Raw genomic sequence first — 21,236 nt, 5'->3', positions numbered from 1 at the left:
CTCGGCTCAGAGCCCCCGCCCGTCCGCACGCGGGGACCGGAGAGCGGGGATAAGGCGGGGCGCCGGCCGTGACCCCGTGGGGGGCGCCACGCCCTCACGGTGACGCCAAGGATCTGCCCGGGTCCGGGGTCTCCAGGGCGGAGGCCGGCGCAGGGGGGTCCCCCGGGTGGGGACCCCACAGCCCCTCCGGGAGCCGCCCGTCTCGACCCGAGCGCACGCGCAGGCCGGACCCCCGCCCCGGGCTCGGCGCACTGACCTCCGCGTCCCAGGCCGTCGGGTCTGCCCGGCCCGCGAGCCCCGCCCCGCCCCGCGCACTGCGCATGTCAGCCGGCCCTGCGCGGCTGGAACCAGATCCAGCCGGCTGGACGGCGACGCCAGTGCGCACGCGCCGGCGTGTGGGCGAGGCTCCGGCGGGGGGCGGGGCCAGGTCGCCGCCAGTGGGCACCGACCCCCAGGCCCCGGCGGTGGGAGGCCGGCAGGAAGCGGGGCGGGCACCGGCACCCCCCCCCCCGCGGGCTCCCTGAGTAACGAGGGGGTTCAGACGGCGGCGGAGGCGGGGCGCCTGCTGTTGCCAGGCCTGCTTTCCACTCTCCCTGGCAGCTCCCCACACGGAGACAGGAAACCCAGCTGGGGCAGTGCTTCGCGCCCCCCACTTTTCTGCACATAATCGTGGACCCAGGTTTGACCGTCGGCGTTGGGCCCGTGCTGTCCCCGTCCCACAAGTCCACCCCCTGCAGCAAAGGACCTAGGTTCCCGGACCCGGCCTGCAGCCTCCTCTTCCCTTTGCCCAGAGCTCACAGCTCACCTCCACTTCACACCCCAGGCCTTCCCCCGCAGCTTCAGGGGCCCTTCTCCGCTTCACCCGATACCATGGCCCTCTCAGTTCCGGCTGATGCCCCGCCCCCACTCCGTGAGCCCCACAAAGCGGGGGCTGCTCACCACTGCACGGACACTGCCCAGCAAAGGACCCGCGGAGGAGTCACCTGTCCTCGCCACAGGAACAGCTCAGCCCTCTTCAGAGCCGGTGTGCCCGCCCCGACGGCACGGCTGTCCATCCATCCATGACCCAGGGTGACCACAGCCCGCAGCCAGGAGCCTGGCGGGCCTGCCCCCCCTCCCCCAGCAAAGGTGGGGCCAGGGGCCGAGGATGCCCGCGCGGCGCTGCTGAGGGCTGCTCGAGGGCCCCGTCTTCCCTCTCCAGTGGGTGTGGGTGTTCCAACTTCCCAGCCTGATAAGGATCTCCAAGGTTTGGAGCCAAGACGGCGTCGTTCTGTGTTTTTCCCGCTATCCACAGAGATCCAGAGGCTTGCTCAACCCTGGGGGGCGGGGCGGGGGAAGAGGCAGGCCAGGGGCTGCCGAGGCCTGACCAGAGCCGGATGGCTGCGAGGGAGGGTGGTCCCTGTGCTGGGCCGGCGCACAGCTTCCTGATTAATCCCTGGGGTGCCGGCATCATGCCCCCACTTGACAGACAAGGTTGACTGGGGAGCGTAGTTGTTTCTGAGGCTGCTGGTTCATGGAGTGAAGTCAGCTCTGGGGCTGCGGAGGCGCCCTGGGCCCCGGGGGACGCCTCTGCTCTTAGCCCCCCTCGTGTGCTGACTCGGGGGCTGCCCTGGGGACAGGAGAGCAGCACGGTCACAGGCCAGAGGTGCTGGCTGAAGACACACATGTAGGACTCGGCTCAGCGGGCTTTCCCTCATGCTCCCAGCCACCCCGTCACCCACACTTTACAGAGGGGGAAACCGAGGCTCAGAGAGGGTGTGAAGTGCGCCAGGTCTGCCTACGCCCGATGCAGTGTTCGCCTCTGACCGGGGACCAGCCTGCAGGGCGTGCTTGGCCCGCCCAGGCCCCACACCAAGGCACTGGCCACGCACTGCGGCCCGGGGGTTCCGTACAGGGCCGCCCCCCCACCCCCCGGAGTGGCACCTCACACAGCTGGTGGCATGACCAAGAGGCTTGCCTGCCTGCCCCCGTGTGAACCTGGAGGCAGCACTGGGTCCACCCGGGGGGAACTGAGACCCTAGAGCCCACACTGCAGTTCTCCCAGCAGCTCCTGGTCAGGAAGAGTGGGCATGTGACGGGACCCGAACGCACTGCCTGAGCCCTCGTGACGGGTGGGGCCTCCTCGGTGGGATGAGCACCCGGTAAGAGGCCCTTCCAGCACGGCGGACACAGCGAGCGGACGGCGGCCGAGGAGCCAGGAGGGGCCCTCAGCGGACTGGGACCCGCGGGCGCCTCGGCGCTGGGCCAGCCGCCGAGGTGAGGCTCTGTCACGCCACCCTGTGGCCGAGCGCAGCGAGATGACCATAGGAGGCTACGCATTGGGAGAAACCCAGGCAGGTCAGACAGAGAGCGGTTACTTACGTTTGTAATCTAAAATGGCTGAGGGAGCCGAAACCGGTTTGGCTCAGTGGATAGAGCGTCAGCCTGTGGACTCAAGGGTCCTGGGTTCGATTCCGGTCAAGGGCATGTACCTTGGTTGCGGGCACATTCCCAGTGAGGGGTGTTGTGCAGGAGGCAGCTGATCGATGTTTCTCTCTCATTGATGTTTCTAACTCTCTATCCCTCTCCCTTCCTCTCTGTAAAAAATCAATAAAATATATTAAAAATAAATAAAATAAAATTGCTGAGGGAGGGTGGAGGTCGAGGACAACGGTGCCAGGAAGGTGACACCCGAGTAGACTGAGGTGAGGCGCAGCCTGGCTGTCTGGGAGAGAGGGTCCAGGAAGAGTCCGGGAGGGCGCCGAGGCCCTGGGGCGGAGGAGCGGGTGGTGGTGGCGGGGACCGGCGGGCCCCGGGGCGGGGAGCAGCCTGGTGGCTGGCCAAGTTGCCGCCGACCTTCCCCGAGGCCATGAGAAGGAGCCTCCCACGACGCCCCGTCGCCCCGAGGGGAGTCGGCAGGCAGCAAGGTGTTGCCGCTGCGGCCACACGGCCCCTGAAGGCGGCTCTGCTGGCCCAGCTAGAAGCCACCAGGTCTCACCACCAGGCCACGTGCTCAGGACAGTCTGAGACCCATCCCGGCCGCCCCGTGTGACTAATGGACGAGCTGCTTCCCTGGAGGACAGCAGAGCTGGCAGGACCAGGGGGGCGGCACTGGAAAGGGGGGACGGTGCAGAGGGCTGGCAGTGAGGCGGCCGCACGACCAAGCGCTGACCTGCCGTGACCACACAGGAACACAGCCCAGCTCGGGGCTGACCGCCCGGCCCCTCGTAGGGTGGGTCTCTGTCCGTTACAGCCCTCCCCCCACACTTTCTCATCAAAGGTCACACCTTACTGGGGCACAGAGGTCAAACCACACTCACGGGAACTCATCCATCAGCTTCCTTGTCCCTGATCCACATGCCACACGACCCAAACCACAGGCAAGCACAGAGGACTGCAAGGCGTCCTTCCGGACAGCCTGCCTGCCTTCCGGCCAGGGCGCTGCGGCCCCAGGTCACCCTCCAGGCCCCATGCAAAGGGACTCTGGCTGGCAGCCCTCCCAGTCCCCGTGGGCTGGGTGCGGGAGCCGTCAGTGCCTTCCGGGACAGACAGGGAGGGTGCCGTCTCCACACTGGTGAGCACAGTGGCTGTGACGCTCCCACAGCCCATGGAGTGCGGCATTCCCGTCCCTTCCGCAGAGCCAGGCGGAGCCTCCCTTCTCACTGCAGAGCTTGGCGCACGAGGGCGCCCCTGTCCCCAGCAAGGCAGGGGGTGCCAGCTCTACGTGGTTTTAAAACACCAGACTGATTGGTTCGGAACCCCAGAATCAGGCACGCGCTGCAGCGCTCTGGGGCAGATCTGCACGCCTGGCTCAGCGGGAGGGTGGACTCACTCGGAAGACACAGACCCTGCCGTCTCCCTGTGCAGACCAGGTGGTCCGGTTGGGGAGCCCTGAGGGTTAAGTGGCTTAGACAAAGCCCAACGCCAGGCTGTCCCCACAGAGCACCCCGTGGGCAGGGCTCGGCCGGCCTGGCATCCGGGACTCTAACCGGAGGCCGTTCGCACGGGAGCCAGCGCTATTATCCAGGCGCATTGCTAGGAGAACCCTGATCTAGAAAGCCAAGACCACCTGGTTCAAATCCTGCTCCGCCACCTGCTCTGTGACCATGGGCAAGTTGCTCGATGTTTCTGAGGCTCAAAATAATGGAATTCAGTGAGGATAACACTATCTCATGGATGCCACACATTTCACCTCACTCTACCATCTCTAAAACCAGGGCTGCTTATAAGCAATAGTGTCTGACTGTCTCCTCTTTAGGGTCCATAGGTCACGGTGTAGGTTCTGAGCGGCGGCTCAGGTTTGAGGAACTGGGAATAGAGGCCGTGAGAGGCTGTCCGCAGGGCTAGGATAGAAGTCCTCCCTCCCTGCGAGGCATCCGCACTGGCTAACGGGGACTGGTCTCGGCCTCGGGCCAATGTGCCCACTGCCAGCCAGGTGCCCAGGGCCAACGCTGGTGTTGGCTGAGGAGCAAGTTAGGGCAACAACAGGGCCACAGGCATGGAGGGGCCCAGGGGCCTACAGATGGTCTTCACAGAGTAAGACCCTGCCTGCCGCAGCCATGGAGTCCGCCCGCTGACCCCCAACTCCCGCTCCAGGCCAGGCCAGGCAGCCATCCCGAGGGCCCGCCTGGGCTGCTGTTAGCACTCCTGCTGCATTCGACTCTTGGCCACACAGCAAATCTGAATCAAGTTCTGCAACCTGCACACTTGGATTTTCAGAGAAATGTCCTTAGGTCCCGAGCCTGAATGTGCTGCCATGGGCCTACGGCGCCCAGAATCACGGCAGAGCGAACGATCCTGTTCTTTAAACCTCCCCGACCTTTAATTATCACAACAGCTGCAAACAATGCACTGCCTCTTTAAGCGGTTTCCTGGGGCGAGTTCAGTTTACAAAGAAATTCCTGAACCCAGGAGCCCGGGGTTGGGAAAGCGCAGGAACGGGAGCAGGTGCTCGCAGGGGGACAGGGCGCGGGCTCCAGGGCGGGGCCGTCCCCGCTCAGTACCAATGCCTGGTGCACACGGGGCCGCTGGGCTGCTCCCGCTTGGCTGACCCCAGGTCGCGGGAGGGCCCGGCCGTCGGGCCAGCGGTCCCGGGCCGCGCGGGGCGGGGCCACGCCGGGGGCGGGGCGACGGCGGTCACGTGTGTACACAGGCCCCGCGCGGCGTGCGCGCCGTGAGCCCTGACCGCCCGCCCGCGGCGACTGCGCGGCCCAGAGAGCCGGTGAGTGGGGGCGCCGACGGGGGTCGGAGGGGCCGGGCACTGGGCACTGTCGGGGGCGGCGCGCGGGGAGCAAGCCAGGGCTGCGGGCCCTTCCGGCGGGGGCTGCGCTCGGACTCGGGTCCCTGGGCCCCGCCCTGCGCTGTCCCCTGGGGGTGGGGGCGCTGTGCCCGCGCAGGGCACTGTCCCGGGGGGTGGGGCGCCGAGCCGTTGCGCCGGGAGGGCAGCCAGGGCCGGGCAGGGTCAGTAACCTTCCCAGGCAGCTGAGCGCGGCTGCCTGCGCGCGGCCCAGGGAGGCACCACATGTTCCAGGGACTGACCAGGTCCTCTGGGTCCCGTGGTCATAGCTCTCGCCCTCCCATGATTACAACATTTTTAGTGCGTTCTGAGCCACGTCTGATTGGAGATAAAGGCTGGGGCGAACTGCCTTGGCTCCTTGAGAAGTAAGTAGGTCACCCCTGGGCTCGGACAGGCTTCTCGGCGTCAGAGGGGCCTCGGCGCTCAGCGCCCCTTCTGCTCCGCTGGGCGGTCCTGTCACAGCGGCGCCGCCCCTTCCCCAGGGAGAATCACTGGGTGCAGTGCCCTCGTGCAGACCTCAGGGTGTCCCCCCACCAGGGACCACTGGTTTCAGATCCCCAGGCCACCTTTTCCGTTGCTTCACTTCGTTTTTCCGATTCCGCACGTCAGTGAGGTCGTACGGTATCTGTCTTTCTCTGACTTGTCTTTCTCTGACGTGTCACTGAGCATCATACCCTCTGGGTCCATCCATGTGGTCGCAAACGGTGAGATTTCTTTTCTGTGGCCAAGTGACGTCCCGTTGTGCATGGAGCAGAGCGGGCGTTCAGCGGCGGGACAGGGCTGCCTCCCTCGGCGTCCACAGCTTGTTATCCGCTCGCTGCGCCATGCCACCTGTAAACAACCAGCTCCCTATCTTAAGCAGCCAGCAGCCCGGCCTCCTCCCCGCTATCTCCCCATCTGGCCGAGGCCAGCGTTCACTCACGGGGCAAGAAGCTTGCTCTACAGCCTCTGCACACCCGACCGTGTTCCCAGGCTGCTCAGGCGCCATGGTGCCCAGGCTGTGTCCTCACTGGGCCCAGCGGGCACCGCCGATGGCCAAGAGGCACTACTACCACTACGCTCTCCACGTCACTCTCCAACCAGGGCCTCAGGCAGCTTCCTGGTGATGAGGCCTCGGAAGAGAACTGGCTTTTAAAAACCACGGCTCTATTCTGAGTGCCGACTTCCCAGGCGGAAGCCACAACCAATGGTGTCCTGCCTCCCTAGTGAGTGGGGAGACACCCTGAGCACAGGGGACACAGCTCTGGGGAGAAGGTAAACATGGGCACTGACCTGCCCTCCCTGTAACTCAAAGTCCCTGTGGGCTGAGGGTGAGAGAAAGGCAGGGATGGCCACCCAGTGTGGGTGCCTGTGGGGTGCAGGTTACAGTGTGCACACTGACGGTCTATGAGACAATGGAAAATGAGAGCCGCGCGGGGAACATGGGGGACACGGGGACTAGGCCTGTGTAATTCACGGGAGGAGGAGGGACCGCTGCTCCATCTCACAGCCTAGGGGCTGCTGGGAATCCTGACAAAAGAACTGCCACCTGGCCATGTCTCGGGGGCAGGAGGCTGTGTGAGTGCACACCAGTCACACCTTCCCTAGGCAGTGCTTCCCATAGTTCCTCTTGCTGGCTGCGGGCTGCGGGCTTCGGGCTTCGGGCTGCAGGCTCCTCAGCTTCTCAGGCTAAAGCCACTGCACAACTGGGCAGCCGCCCCGGCCCCGAAACACCGCAGGCTTCCACGAGCAGAGGACTCTGTAGAGAGAAAGGTGAACCTTCTAATTCGAGTTGCCAAAATGCGATGCTGCTGGTGTCTCCATGTGCAAGAGCCCCCTGCAGGGCGGAGGGCAGCGGCGCCGGCCGGTCCCGGGCGTCCTCAGAGGCCCACCGGCCCTCTCCTCCCACACACGCAGCAGGGCCTGCTCGGAGCTGCTGGGTTCTGATGAAAGCCCAGCGAACGGAGGGAGCGACTGTTACAAGTGGGATAAGTGGCTGCGCCTCCCTCCGACAGAGCGCAGGGGTGATAGGATCTGTGGGCTGAGCTTCCCCAGGTAAGAGCACACCTGTTCAGAGCCGACGCCGGCAGGGAGCAAGTGAAACGAGACGCGCTGTTCTCGGCCTGGCCTGGCCCTTGGAGCCGGCCTCTTTGTGTTTCCGTTTTCCCGTGGTCTGGTGTACCTGGAGGGAGTAGTAGCCTCAAACCAAGTGACTCAGGTAACAAAAAAGCCCAACTAACCAGTCTCCATAACAAAGAGCGTGTGTCCTGTCTTCTCCAAGGAGAGGGACTGTGGCCGCGCAGGCGCCCGCGGGCCAGGACCCTGCTGCCTGGTCTCCTCCCCCGCCCTCCCCGAGCCAGCAAGCGGCGTGCTCCCTGGAGAGGCAGCTCCCTGTCTCTGCATCTGAGCCAGGCTGCCGGGTGCACTCTCACCACTCGGCAATTTGGAAGCATAAAAAGCAAAAGGCTGCAAAATCCCAACACCCACCTAGATAATGAGCCGTTTCCCTTCACCCCCCAGAAGGCACTGGGCTGCCATAGGAATCAGTGCGTGAGCCCCGCAGTGAAAGACGTGGAAGCAGCCTCTGGGAGCGTCTGCTCCGACCAGCGGGGTGTGAGCTGTGGCTAACGCCTCTCTGCCCACTGTACAGAGGAAATACACACTCAGGAGTCCCTTTCAAAGCATTTTGATTGTTCCAGAACATTCGTGGGAGGGTGAGTCCCAGCTGAGCTGCCTGCCCACTCAGGATGCACTGCCCAGCCTGGCCTCGACCCCACACCAGGTCTCTGAAGGGTCAAAGGGCACGCCACTCGCGGGACCACAGAGCTCTCCCAGCCTGCCGTCTGCCTCTCCGGGGGAAAGCCTTTCACGGCACCAGAAGCATCTCCTCGCAGACCGAGCCAGCCAGCTGCAGGTCTCCACCAGGAAAGCGCCCCTCAGAGCTCTGCTGGTGGGAAGAGGGACACGGCAGGGGGCCAGGCGGAGACGGGCAGAGGCCAGGTGCTGAGGCCTGCCGGGCAGAGCTTCAAGGGCAAGTCTGTGGTGGCCAGGGGGCAGGAAGGAAGGGCATCCTAGGCCGCAGTGTGTGTGTGGACAGCAGTGAGCGTGAGCGGCCAGGCTGCGGGCCCCGGCGCGGAGGACCTGGGTGCAGGACAGCGCCTCTGACTTGGAGCAGGGGAAGGTGAGGTCGCTCTGGGGGAGCAGGACGGCTCGTTGCTGACCGTGTGTACAAGGCTCCTGGGAGGGCCCTGCTCCCTGCCAGCATCCTCTTCCCACGGAGATCACGATTTGCGCTGGTCCTGGCCTTAGCAGAGTTCACGTCAGTTGCTCATGGCCATGCACTGGCTGTGGGTTTAGAAGTCTGGGCTCTTCCAAAGGCCCAGGAAGAGAGAGGCAGGGCTCCCTCTGCCGCAGACACCAGCCCAGCTGGCCTGTGGTCCCTGCAGAGTGCTGGTTGTCGTAGTTACGAACCTGAGCTTGTCACCTCTCCAGTCCCCATTCCTGGGGCCGTACGGCGAGGAGCTTGGGATGAGGGCAACACCTGGAAAGCCCTGACTCGACCAGACCCAAAGCCAGGCCTCTGCAGTCTGCCGTGCGTGCAGCAGGGCCCCCACATGCCCTTCTCCGGGGGGCCCTCTCCCAGGACTTGCACGTGGCTGTGATGGGGCTCATGCCCTCATCCCTCCCTCCCCGGTTTTCTCTTCCCATGTGTCAGTGAACAGGACCCTGAGAGTCCCCCCCCCCCAGCTGCCTGTGGGGAAGGAGTTCTGGGAAGGGGGTTCGCACCCTCCTCACCCCGACACCAAGGGTGGCCAGGCACCCTCTGTGCTCCGCACGCTGCACTGATAAATCCACTGGGCACTCTGCGGCCTTCGCAGCAGCAGCCTCGGTCACGTGGAGCCCTGTTCAGAGCTCCCTCGCGTGGCAGGACGCGCAGGCCAGGGCGGAGGGTGCTGTCACTCTCGCCCCCACCCCCAGGATTGGGGAGGGCTGCTGTCCGAGGCACCCCGCTTGGTCATTTGGGACTCGGGTGCCGGGCAGAGCCTGTGTGGCCCGTCTGTCCCGCAGGGCCTTTCCGCCGCACGAGGACTCACGGTCACCGCCGCTGCGGCCCGCACCCGGGCCTGCACTGCCCTCGGGCCTCCAAGCGTCTGACAGGCTCCTGAAGGGGCAGCACGCTCGGGCCTGCAGTCGCCCTGAGGAAGAGACCACGGACGCAGAAGCACCTGCTCAGGCCCAGGCAGGGCAGGGAACCCCCGACTCGCCTCCACAGACCTCCAGGCCCAGGGAGCGGCCAGTGCTGGCTGCTCTGGAGTCACACACGGAGGACCCAGCGAGAGCCTGCCACCAGCCCGGGAGGGCGCGTGGCGGAAGGCGCTGGCTGAAGGCACCGGCGGCCCTGGGCGGAGGCACCTTGAGAACCAGGTGGTGGGGCGCGGGGGCCTTGGAGGAGCCACCTTCGTGTGAGGGACCGTCTTCAGCTGACGACATGCAGCCTCACTGAGGGTCCAGGAGGGCCTTAGGGCCTGGACGGACAGGACTCCAGCGATGCTCAGAGACACCATGCCTGGGCGCCACGGCCGCTCACCTGTCCCCGGTCTGTGCGGCCGTGATGGTGGCCGAGGCCACCGCTCAGCATCAGGAGACTCAGGTGGACTCAGCTCTTCTGATCAGGGAGCTGGCCTCGCCACCTCTGCCTGGCCTTCCTCGGAATGTGGGCCACTCCGGCCCAGAGGAACTGACCACAGCTCTGATCTCTTTAAAGATTCCCAGGCCCCTGGCCGCGTGGGCAGGGAGGGCGAGTGCTTCATCCCTCACGAAGAGGACCCCCCACTGGGGAGCCTGGGCGCCCGAGCCCCCGCGGGTGCAGCACGCTCCTGCAGGGGAGCTGCTTTCTGCTCCCCCTGGCGGCCCCCTCCCTCCCCATGAAGACAGGACATGCCCCAAGGCAGTACACAGCCACTTCCTGTGTCCTGCCCCATGGAGTGAGGTGGGGAAGGGACCCAGACCAGGCAGAAGGGAGAGGCCACGGATAGAGCCAGGGCCCAGCCCGGTGCGAGAGCCGGGGACACGGGTCTGGGGTGCAGTCCAGGGGCAGGCAGGACAGACAGCAGGTTGCCTTTCCCGGTGCCTCATGGGATGCTGGGGCGTGGGGAGGCTGCTACTGCACGTGGAAGCCAGTCCTAAGCATCGTGGGGGAGGGTTTCGGGGAGTGGGCGGGTCAGCGATAAGAATGGGAAGAAGGTGGCCAAACCGGCCAGTGAGTCTGGAGGTGGCCTGGCAGAGGCAGTAGCCAGAGGCGGGGCAGCACCAAGGGCCTGGCCTGGTGGGGGGGGGGGGGAGGGAGGGAGCGGGGGCAGGAGCAGGCCTGTTCCTAAGGCCACCGGAGCCCTCTCAACCAGAGCCCTTCAGCTGAGGGGATGCGGGGACGCTGGCAGGATGCCGGCTGGCATGGGAGGCGCTCTGCAGAAGCGCCCGCGGCTGGAGGAAGCCGCCGCCTCTCTCCTGTCCCCTCAGGGGACCAAGAAGCCGAGAGGCCCTTCCAGGAGCGGTCTGAGTTCCCAGTTCCTGTCTCAGGAAGGAACAGGCTCAATACCTGGAATCCGGCTGTGGAGGCCTGTGCCCGAGGGGAGGGGAGGGGAGGGGAGGGGACGGGAGGGGAGGGGAGGGGCCTGAGCATTGTTTGCTCTTGTAAATGCGGCAGGGCTGCCATTCGCTCCCAGGTCCCTAGGTGACACCTGGAGGGACCAGGGACCCCGCCACCCCCGCCTGTGGGAAGCTCGCAGACTGAAAGCAAGCGGGCCTTGGAGCCCTAACCTGCACCTGAAGCCAGTCCCCTCCCACTGGTGCGGGAAGGCCACGCGGAGGCTCTGCCTGGGATGTTGACGAGCTGCCAGCCAGCAAGCACGCGGCCCATTTCTGACCGGAAGCCCAGCGCACAGTCACTGTCTGTCCCCTTGCAGCTGGGCCACAGGCACGTGAGTGCTTCCAGGAAATCCTCTACGGATTTCACTCCACGTGACCATTTCCCAAGAGCCAGCCAGGACGCTTGCTTGAGGCCAGCCATTGCTGAGGGGGCCCTGGGGACAGCGGAGCGGGTGGGTGGGCAGGCGGCCTGCAGGTGGCGCTGCTGCCTCAGCGCGCTCTGTGCCCTCCAACCCCAGGGACAGCACTGACCCCTGAGGCCCAACCTGAGGCCCAGAAGGTACAACTGTGTCCTGCGTTTCTGCCCACAAACGTCTGCTCGGGAGCTCCTCACTGCGCGAGCCCACGGGGCTGGGGCGTGCGGGCCGCGCCGCAGTGGGGACAGGAGCGCAGTGGGGACAGGCGCTCAGTGGGGACAGGAGCGGAGGCAGAGCCGCCTGGCTGCTGGCTGCCGGGCACAGGCTGCACACTGCCCGGGAGGGGCCGCGGCGCCTACGAAGGAAGCGGCGGCTGAGTGATGTACTAGACGTCCCGGTGCCCGCAGGCTGCGCGGAGGAGAGGGTGGCCCGGCACTCAGAGAACGCGGGCATGGGCAGGTGAGGGCAGCAAGCGGGCAGAGGCGGCGCCAGCCTGTGAGACCAAGAGCGCACCTCCTGGGCTGTGTCCTGGCAGCGGACCGCCCAGGGACAGCCGCCACCTGCCCCAGTGACACAGGACCGGTGGGAACACCCTGGTGGGCTCCAGGGGCCCTGGGCGTGCGGCTCGGCAGGGCGGGGACGGCTGGGGGGCCCAGGAAGGCAGTGTTTGCTGGGGACAAGGCCAGCGAGGTCAGGTGGACAGGCCCCACACCCGCGCTCCCCGGCTCAGCAGGAGCCTTGAGAGGGAGGGCACCAGGACAGGAGTCAGCGTTCACACAGTGCGCCGTGTGCTCACGGGAGAAGGGAAACTGCGGAGGCAGCTGAAGGGTGCCGCGCACGGCTCCTCCCGCAGCTGGTGAACAGCCACGCTCCCGGAGCTGTGCCAGAGGCGCCAGGGCCGTGGGGGACCCTGCCTGGTGCACCTGCTCCCCTGGAATCCAGCCCCACAGGCCGAGGAGCCCCGTCCAGGGAAGAACCCACCGCTTCGCTGGGCACACTTTCGACAGGGACGTAACTGCAGGTGTGGGCAGAGCGGGGCTGCCCAGCGCCCGGCCTTTTCGTTACCGTCGGACACCCACTGCCTCGGGCTGCTGGGTGGCGCTCACGAGGCCGTTAGGACGTTGCCACAAACTCAGTGCTCCTCCCGCCTGCCCCATGGTGATCAGAGGGTGTGGGGGCACCGGCAGATGCACCCTGTCTCGGCATCCCCCTCTCCCTCCCCACCACGGGTGGGGCCTCCTCGCTGCCCACTGCTGAGCCTCTGCCTCCGGCACGGTGGTGGGACGTGGCAGGTACGGAAAAGGTCTGTGGGCTGTGCCACAGGACGGCTTGGGATCCACAGGCGGCAGAGCCCTGTCCATGTCACCCGGGGGCGGGCAGTGCCCCCAGCAGGGCCGACTGTCCCTGTGCCAGAGCCTGGGACACAGTGCTGCTAAGAGGCCCTCACCTGTCTGCGAGCACAGGTGCTTTTGGGTCGGAAGTTTTCCTCCAAAGAACGGGACCTGCTCTTCCTGCCAGTTCTCTCCGATGGGAATGCCGAGCCCACCCAGGCTTCCCACGCACGGGGACGGACAGGCCACCCGGACCTGGACGCGCGGCCTGTGACACGGAGGCACAGGGCCAGGCTCTCACAGGCTCTCGCACAAGTGATGTCACCCGAGCCCCGCCCCCTGCAGGTCTCTCAGGTCTCCAGCCCCCGGTGGCAGGTGCCGGTGGGCATCTCCCAGAGGCTCAGGCTCACCGTGACCGCGCACCAGCGCCTCTGCCCGCTCTCAGGCTGCTTGTGCGGCGTCCTGTGCTACCCGGGTGCCGTGAGAGACAGGTGGGAACGCGGGCAGAGGGACTGTCCATTGCCGTGTGTGGGGAAGAGTCCAGATTCAGGCCAGAAAGCCAGGCTGCGCCCTCACTGGTACACCACTCAGTCCCTGCTCCCTTGGCAGGGCTTCGGAGCGGGAGGGGCGGAGGAGGCTGAGCTGGCGTGGAAGGCCAGGCCGCAGGCAGGCCCTCCCTCCCCTGGAGGTGCCCTGGCCGGGCCACCGGTGTCCGGGGCACTTTGTGTTCTTGACCTCACTTTTCAGTAACAGAGCTGGGTGAAGGGCAGGGGCAGGACTGAGCCGAGACCCGAGAGCTCCCGCCCAGGTCAGCAGGGGCTGCAGAGCGCCCGTCCCAGGGGAGAGGCCCCGACTGCCAGCCGCTGCGGTGGTGAGCCGGCGGGGGCCACGCTGGCGGGGACGCAGCCCCAGGAGCAGCCTGGGTACATGGCCCGGGGGGGGGGAGGTCAGACCCCTCAGGGACAGGCCCGTGGCCACGAGATCACTGCAGTGCTGGCCCGCCTGGCCTGGGCCGGGCCCTGGGTGGCACCTGCGGCGACACTTGACCTTCATGCCGCGTCCTTGTTAAAAGGCCCCGTTTCTGGGGTCCCCAGCTCTGGGGACCTGCAGGCCCGGGCGCTGGCTCCAGGTGACGACTAACCTCCCCGCTCTCCCCACAGCCAGCTGCCCGGCGCCATGTGGAGCTGCGGCCCGCTCAACAGCACGGGCCGGGGCGAGGACCAGCCCCTGTGCCCGCACTCCCAGCTGGTGCTGTCCGCCTTCTCCCTGCTCTACCTGGCGGTCGGCGTGCCCGTGGGCCTGGGCTACAACGCGCTGCTGGTGCTGGCGAACCTGCAGGACCAGGGCAGCATGACCATGCCCGACGTCTACTTTGTGAACATGGCCGTGGCCGGCCTGGTGCTCAGCGCCCTGGCGCCCGCGCACCTGCTGGGCCCCAGCGCCTCAGGGTGGGCCCTGTGGGGCTTCAGCAGTGAGGCCCACGTGACGCTGCTGGTTCTGTTCAACGTCTGCTCCCTGGTGACCATGTACTCCACGGCCCTGCTCAGCCTCGACTACTACATCGAGCGGGCGCTGCCGCGCACCTACATGTCCAGCGTCTACAACAGCCGGCACGTGTGCGGCTTCGTCTGGGGCGGGGCCCTGCTCACCAGCTTCTCCTCCCTGCTCTTCTACATCTGCAGCCACGTGGCGGCCAGGATCGTGGAGTGCGCCAAGATGCAGCACCCGGAGGCTGCCGACGCCATCATGGTGCTCATCGGGTACCTGGTGCCAGGCCTGGCTGTGCTCTACGCCCTCGTGCTCATCTCCCGGATCCGCAAGGAGGACACGCCCCTCGACCAGGACTCGGGGAGGCTGGACCCCTCGGTGCACAGGCTCCTGGTGGCCACCGTGTGCACGCAGTTTGGGCTCTGGACGCCGCACTACCTGACCCTCCTGGGGCACACGTGCCTGGCCCTGTGGGGGGGCGCCGTGGCCGGGCAGCACCTGGGGCTACTGCTCTTTGCGAAGGACCTGTCCCGGTGCCTGGCCTTCTCCAGCAGCGCCGTGACGCCGCTGCTGTACCGCTGCATCAACAGGAGCTTCCCCAGCAAGCTGCGGCGGCTGGTCAAGAAAATGCCCTGCGGGCGCCAGAGCTGCTCCGCGGACCAGGCGGGGGTCCAGCAGGTGCTGGCGTAGACGGCCAGCAGCACGGGGCCAGCCCAGAGGCGCCGCTGGTGCATAGCCTGCGGGCTCGGTGCACGCCCACCGACCGGGTCCGAGTCCTGGGGGAGGAGGGGACGGCGCTCAGCCAGTCACAGCACTTTGCCACCTGTAGCTCTGCCGCTGTCCCCACGGGGAAGCGCTGAGGCAGGAACACACAGCAGTACAGGCGTGTGCTCTAGACCAGGTGCCTGTGCGGAGGGGAGCTGCACGCAGGCCCGGCGCCCACCGGCCCGCCCGCGGCCTGCTCACTCAGCCTCCCACGGGGCTTTACGAATGAAGTGATGGAAGTGAAAGCCAGTATTTATACTCTGTGTTGTTGGAATGCTTGATCCCCCATCTTAGGTTTGTTTATAAAAAGAAATGCTTGAAAGAAAAGCCACCGAGTATTAAAATGAAGGAAACAGGACAGCACACACGTGGATGGGGGCGCGGCCGGGGCCACCGCAGGGTCCTGTCGAGGGCGAGGCCAAGTGCTTCACAAGGAGGGAAGGCTCGAGGGGCTGTGCAGGCAGACACCCCCTCCCCCACCTCCTAGGGGCGCTGTTCACGGGCACAGGGCCGAGGGAGAAAGGCTGCAGGGACTGACCCACAGGGAGCCCGGGACGGCAGGTGACCAGCTCCCGAGCACCGACCTTGGCCCCCACGCTGCCGCCACCACCGTCCACCAGGTCCGCGTCACGTGACGCTGCGTGACCCGAGTGAGGCTGGCCTACTCTCGGGAAGTGGCTGCATGGGGTGAGACGGAGGTCAGCAGGGTTCACACGCCTCCTGCCTCCATCCAGCCCATTCCCTAAGCAGCCACTTTGCACTGTGCACTTGAGGGAGCCCCCCATCGCCGCCCCCCAAGTCCTTATGACAGAATACAGGCCCGCAGCCCTCTGATGCCAGTTTTGAAACCCAAAAGCCCTACGAACAGAAAGGTTTTTCAAGTTCGCAGCACATTCGTCTGGTAGCAAACCCCGACGTGATGCCGGGTCGCCCCTCCCGTGCCGACAGCCTGGACACGAGGCCCGCAGACAGGTGTGTTCAGGGTAGTGCAGAGCGTGCCCGTCCGAGAAGATGCCAGGACACCCGGCCCCAGTCCTTCCACAGCCCGTGCTCCGCCCAGGCCTGCAGGTGCCTCAGCCAACCCCCCTCCAGCACAGGCACCAGGGCGCACGAGGGCCCCGTGACGGCTCCACCTGCGGACCTGGTGGAGTGCGAGTGCCGGCCGGCCAGGCCCAGCTGTGGCAGCACTCCCCTGCACACGCGCGGTGCCGCTGCTCAGTCTGCAGTCTCCAGGCCAAGGCCACGGGGCCCAGGCACAGCGGGCCCTGGTCAGGGAGCCAGGCTCGGTGTAAATAAAAGCCCCTCTCGGTCTGTCTGCCCTGCTCCCGCACAGGAGCCCTGGGTGAGGGAACCTTAGTGCCCAGCCTCTGCCCACAGCCCTGACCTGCAGCCCAGGTGCTCTTCCCCAAACAGAGAGGGGAGCCTCAAACCACTTTTTAAACTTCCAGTTTCTCAGTGGTTTTGGCTACTAACTGGCTAGTTCCTGGGGGCCTGGGCGGGCTGCTGGCTCTGTCCCAGAGCCGCCTGCGCAGGACCGAGTGTCTGCGGCGCTGAAAGCTCTTCCTGCGGGGGCACCAGCCCGCGGCAGACTGGGCTCCTTGCGGACCCTCCCCTCTCACAGGGACCCTCTCGGCTGCTCACCCGGGCTCCGGGAGCAAACCTCCACCTGCTCCTCGACCCCCGCCCCCCACGCCTACTGCTCACCCACCCTGCACACCTGGATGGCCCGCAGGCTCACGTTGCCCTTCTTCCCGGAATGTCAGACTCCCGGTGCTTTCGCCACATCGCCAAAAAATGGGAGGAATTGTGAGCTGCGCAGAGGAGAACAAGGAGCTGTTTGGAGTAGGCCAAGAGTGTGAACTCAGTCCTGCTTTTTTAACCGAACAAACCTACGTTTGAGTTTGCTTGATGCCAGGATACAAGCTCTCGCTTTATGCCCAAGGTCATTCATTCTACCAGCACTTCTTGACTATTGTAATTTTTAAGTTAATTATCTTACTTTTGTTCACAAAAACTCTTCTACCTTGTCATGCTGCACAGAAGTTACATTGCATGTCCAGTTCTTGAATTTGAAATCAGCTGGGAGGGGAGGCTTCCTCCTTTGTAAGCTCTGACAGCGGCCCCGGGACCACACCGTCTGCCTGTGGCTGTGTGTTGGAAACACTGCTGAGGAAGTTCACACATTGGGACACTATTAAATTATTTGGTACTTTCTCTCCAACCTCTGAACGCTCACATTTGTGTCTCCAAGGTCAGGCGACGTATCTGAGAGGACACAGCAGGACCACAAGCTGGCGCTTCGCCTCCTACCGTCCGGTCACCCTGCCGGCTCTTTCTGTGGGTCCTTCCCTCCCGGCCGCACGCCGAGCACAGCGCCCGCGGCAGCTGGCCAGAGGCAGGCGAGTCTGCGGCCTGCGGCTCCGTGGAGATCTGGGGCATCCCGGGGGCTCCAGCTGCCTCCGGTGCCTCCGGCCAGTGTGGGAGCCCCACGCCCCCTGCAAGGGGCCTGTCTCACCAGCGCCCTCCGTCACTGCACAGAGTAGGCACTGTGGACATCTGAGAACTGGACGAGTGAGTGAACAGCGACAAAGTAATTTTAACATCCCCACTGTGTATTAGCAATGAGTGTGCAGCCCCGGCTGGGGGCTTGGCTGAGTGGAGTGTTGCCCTGAACACCAAAAGGTTGTGGGCTTGATCCCCAGGAGAGGTGTGTATAGGAGGCAACCCACTGATGTTTCCCTCCCCCTGCTCTCTCTCTAAAGCAGTGGTTGGCAAACTGCGGCTTGCGAGCCACATGCGGCTCTTTGGCCCCTTGAGTTTTTAGCAAAGGTCAGCTTAGGAGTACCCTAATTAAGTTAATAACAATGTACCTACCTATATAGTTTAAGTTTAAAAATTTTGGCTCTCAAAAGAAATTTCAATCATTGTACTGTTGATATTTGGCTCTGTTGACTAATTAGTTTGCCGACCACTGCTCTAAAGCAACACACGAGGCGCTGAGGCTGCACGAGAGGGGTGCGTGGCACCGTATTCCATGTGCTGTGTGTGTGGGGCGGGGAGACACGTGTCCTGAGGGATTCCCAGGCCCCAGGGAGCTCTGCTGCTCACAGGAGACAGGGCCACGGCGCAGACGACCAAGTATGATCTCCAGACCAGCCAGGGCCCCACACAGGGGCCTCAGAGGGAGCTGGACCCGCCGGCCAGCGCTGCACTGTGGCCCAGGAAGGAAGGGAGGGGGCGGAACCTGGAAACAAGAATGCTCATCGCTGCAGCACCAGCGACGCACCTGAAGTTACAAGCAGGAGTGACTCAGACACGCCTTCCAGGGGGACTGCTTGCAGCAGAGCAGGCGCGTATGCAGAGCTTCCCCCAGTGGCCGCCGACGGACCTGCCTCAGGGCAGAGGAGCCAGCGAGACCCCAGAATCAGAGGGAGCCCCCTGCACCCCCCCCCCCACGCCCAGCTCTTGAGGGAGGAACTGGGTCTGTGCCATGAGGCTGCTAACAGGCTCCTCAGCTGCCAACACGGCGACCACAGCTCAGGCTATAACCCCATGACCTCAGGAGGCGACTGCCACCCCCCAGCCAATGCAGAGCAAAGGGCACACCCACCACATGTTCCCAGCAACTGGGAGGGCGCGAGTGTCCTTCAGAAACTGTCCCTGTGGACACAGCCAGATGCTGCTGGCTCTCAGAGGTCACATCGAATTCTGCTTTTGCAAACATGCCCACAGCCGCAGGGAGACACTCAGTGTACCTGGTGCTGCTCTGCATGCATGCACACACATGCACAGACATGTACATGTGCACATGCACATACACCGCACAAGACACAGACACACGTACATGGCACACACGTGTGCGACACATGCACACAAGGACACACACATATGTGCTGGCAGGACAGGCCTGCATAGCCTCAGGGTCAGGAGGAAAAGGGGTGTGGGCTTGGTGAGGGCGAGGCATGTTTCCGTGGCGGCACCTGACGCACGGACCATGACGGCAGAGAAACAGCTGTGAGGTAACACGGGCAATGGGAAGGGCCAGCAGACCCGAGGCCCTGGCCTCTGCTACCCTGGGACTGCCCGTCAGCCTGTCGTTTGAAGAGACAGACACGCGGGAGGATCAGAAGTAGGGTAGGAGCCATGCAAACAACCCTAGAACGTTCTCTTCAGAAGAACCCAAACCCCCTTAGGGCTGCGAGATTCTGTGAGCAGGAGCCCCGCGGGATGCCAGCGCCACCTGGTGGCCTGGGCTGGGACTGAGGCTCTCCTCTGCCAATCAAAGAGCAGCAGGACAGGAAGGCACCCCAGCCGCCCGCCCAGCAGGGTAGTGAGGAGCTGGGCCAGGAGCCTGCTGGGGCGCTGTCCCTGATGCGGACTGTGGTCAGGGCTGCACCACTGTGAGCTACTGAACGTCACTGAGCTGCCTTTCCAAACGGGGGATGGCGCAGCACGCAGGCTCCACCTCCAATGAGGACGCTGTTCATCGTGCCCAAGAGGCCCCGGGGCTGGTCCTGAGGGCAAGGGGGCAGAAGGCAGGCCCCGCGCAGCACTCACCGCCTGTCGCCGGGCTGGCTGCGCAGCCCCTCTGGACCCGCTGGCGCGGTTCACCGGCCGCAGCATGGAGGGCTCCGCTCCTTCCCAGGGCCGAGCAATGACCCCACGTGCAGATGCAGCGCCTGCCGCACTTGTCCTTCCCGCACCCATGGCACCTGGTGGCTGTGTGGACCATGCTCACGCCCACGGTGCCCCCTCCTGGGTGGGCTGTGGGAGCACGCAGCCTGGCCCTCCAGGACGGGTGGGAAGAGGCCCTGATCCTTAAAACAAGCTGCCGGCTGCCCCTGGGCACGGCCTGGAGCCGGGGAAGGAGCGCTGAGGGAGGGGAGGGCCTGGGCGCCACCTCACTGCCTGGGATCCAGCGCTCCTGGAGAGGAGTGAGGTCACGGCCTCTTCACCCCGCACTGCTCCAGGCGCTCACACGCACGCCTCCTGCTGCGAAGCCCTCCCTGACCCTGCGCTGGGCCGCAGGGGCTCCGCAGGCCGAGGCGGACACAGCACACCCTGCCTCCCTGCACCCCACCCCACTCAGAGCGGTGGCCCGGGCAAGAGGACCCAAGTGGGGAGGCCAGGCCCAGGGAAGGGAGACGTGGGGCTGCGAGGACAGGCCACCTGCCCGCCCCCAGCGCCTGCGCACCTGCTGCCTTGCCCTCGAGAAGACTGAGTAGAGGCCACGTTTGTCCGGCTCACACCCCGAGGGGCGCCCTGACAGCGGGAGGCGGGTGCAGGGCGCGGGTCCCGGCGAGGCTACACTGTCCTGCCAGCAGCAGCCGCAGCGCCAGGGAGCGCATCCTCCTGTGGACAGGAGGGACCGAGCCACACCAGGCCTTGCAGACGGCCGCGGCCTCCGCAAATGGGGCTTCTTGAAAGTCGGGGAGGAAACAGGGAGCCAGGCCCGAACCCCTGAAGCCCCGAGTGCGGGGGGTGGGGGGGGGGGACTGTGGGACAAGGCCTCACGCCACCGACACGGAGCAGATGGAAGCAGAGCCAGCACCCCCCGGGGGTGGCGGCCACTCTCGTCTCACCCCACCCGCTCCACCCTCTCAAGGGCCCTGACAGCAGCCTGTGCAACGACGGGAGGGGACAGGCTGCAGCCACAGCTCTAAGTGCAGGGCAGCGCCTCGGAACCACGACCTGCCGGGCTCCTGCAGCCTCTCTGCGGAGCTCCCTGAGCAGGGCCGACTCGGGCCTGGGACCCGAGTGCCCTGTCCCCACAGGTCCTCCCAGTCAGACCAGGGCTGAGGGATGCGCCAGCTGTTGGAGTAGCTCAGGGCCTGCCTCCCACACTGGCCTGAGCGCACTCTTGGGGCCGAACTCGAGGCTGGGTCCTCCTGGGGTGCACAGGACGGAGGGGGGTGTGACTGATGTCCATGGAGCCCGATAAAAAGGCACCTCGGCTCCCAGAAGCTGGGAGGACCCAGGACCGAGGGGCTGACGGGCCCAGCTGTCCAGCCTCAGGCTTCCAGCCCAGGGGAGATGCGCCGTGCCCTCACCACGCCAAGCTGGCGAGCGCTCCAGCACAGTTCTTCCTGCATCCGCGGCCACGGGTGCCTGCAGGGACCCCAGACGGGCTGGTGCGGCTTAGAAATCCCCCAAGCTTGCACCCTCACAGGGCGAGGTCGCACAGGGCACCGCCAAGTGGGGAGGTGATGGAAGGGAACGGCCCCTCGGGCTCCCGACGGTGCCGGCGGGGACACGGTGCGGGCGGGGACGAGGTGCCGGTGGGGACGAGGTGCTGGTGGGGAGACGGTGCCGGCGGGGACGAGGTGCTGGTGGGGA

The 21,236-nt window shown here is 65.6% G+C and overlaps 2 protein-coding genes across 2 annotated transcripts in view; one reads left to right on the top strand and one right to left on the bottom strand.

Annotated features, from left to right (window-relative positions):
- CHLSN (cholesin) overlaps positions 1-21,236 on the bottom strand; it is a gene marked incomplete at its 5' end in the record, with an annotated part of 74,418 nt that overhangs the window by 15,456 nt on the left and 37,726 nt on the right. The window lies entirely within an intron of this gene.
- Positions 1,091-17,121, top strand: GPR146 (G protein-coupled receptor 146). Its single transcript, XM_079772201.1, has 2 exons — positions 1,091-5,200; positions 13,808-17,121. Exon 2 carries the CDS (start codon positions 13,824-13,826, stop codon positions 14,823-14,825), a length of 1,002 nt encoding a protein of 333 aa, XP_079628327.1. The 5' UTR covers positions 1,091-5,200; positions 13,808-13,823; the 3' UTR covers positions 14,826-17,121.

This window comes from Cnephaeus nilssonii (genome assembly GCF_951640355.1).
Source record: "Cnephaeus nilssonii genome assembly, chromosome: 5".
NCBI classification, from domain to species: domain Eukaryota; kingdom Metazoa; phylum Chordata; class Mammalia; order Chiroptera; family Vespertilionidae; genus Cnephaeus; species Cnephaeus nilssonii.
This window is presented reverse-complemented; position numbering and strand designations above follow the sequence as displayed.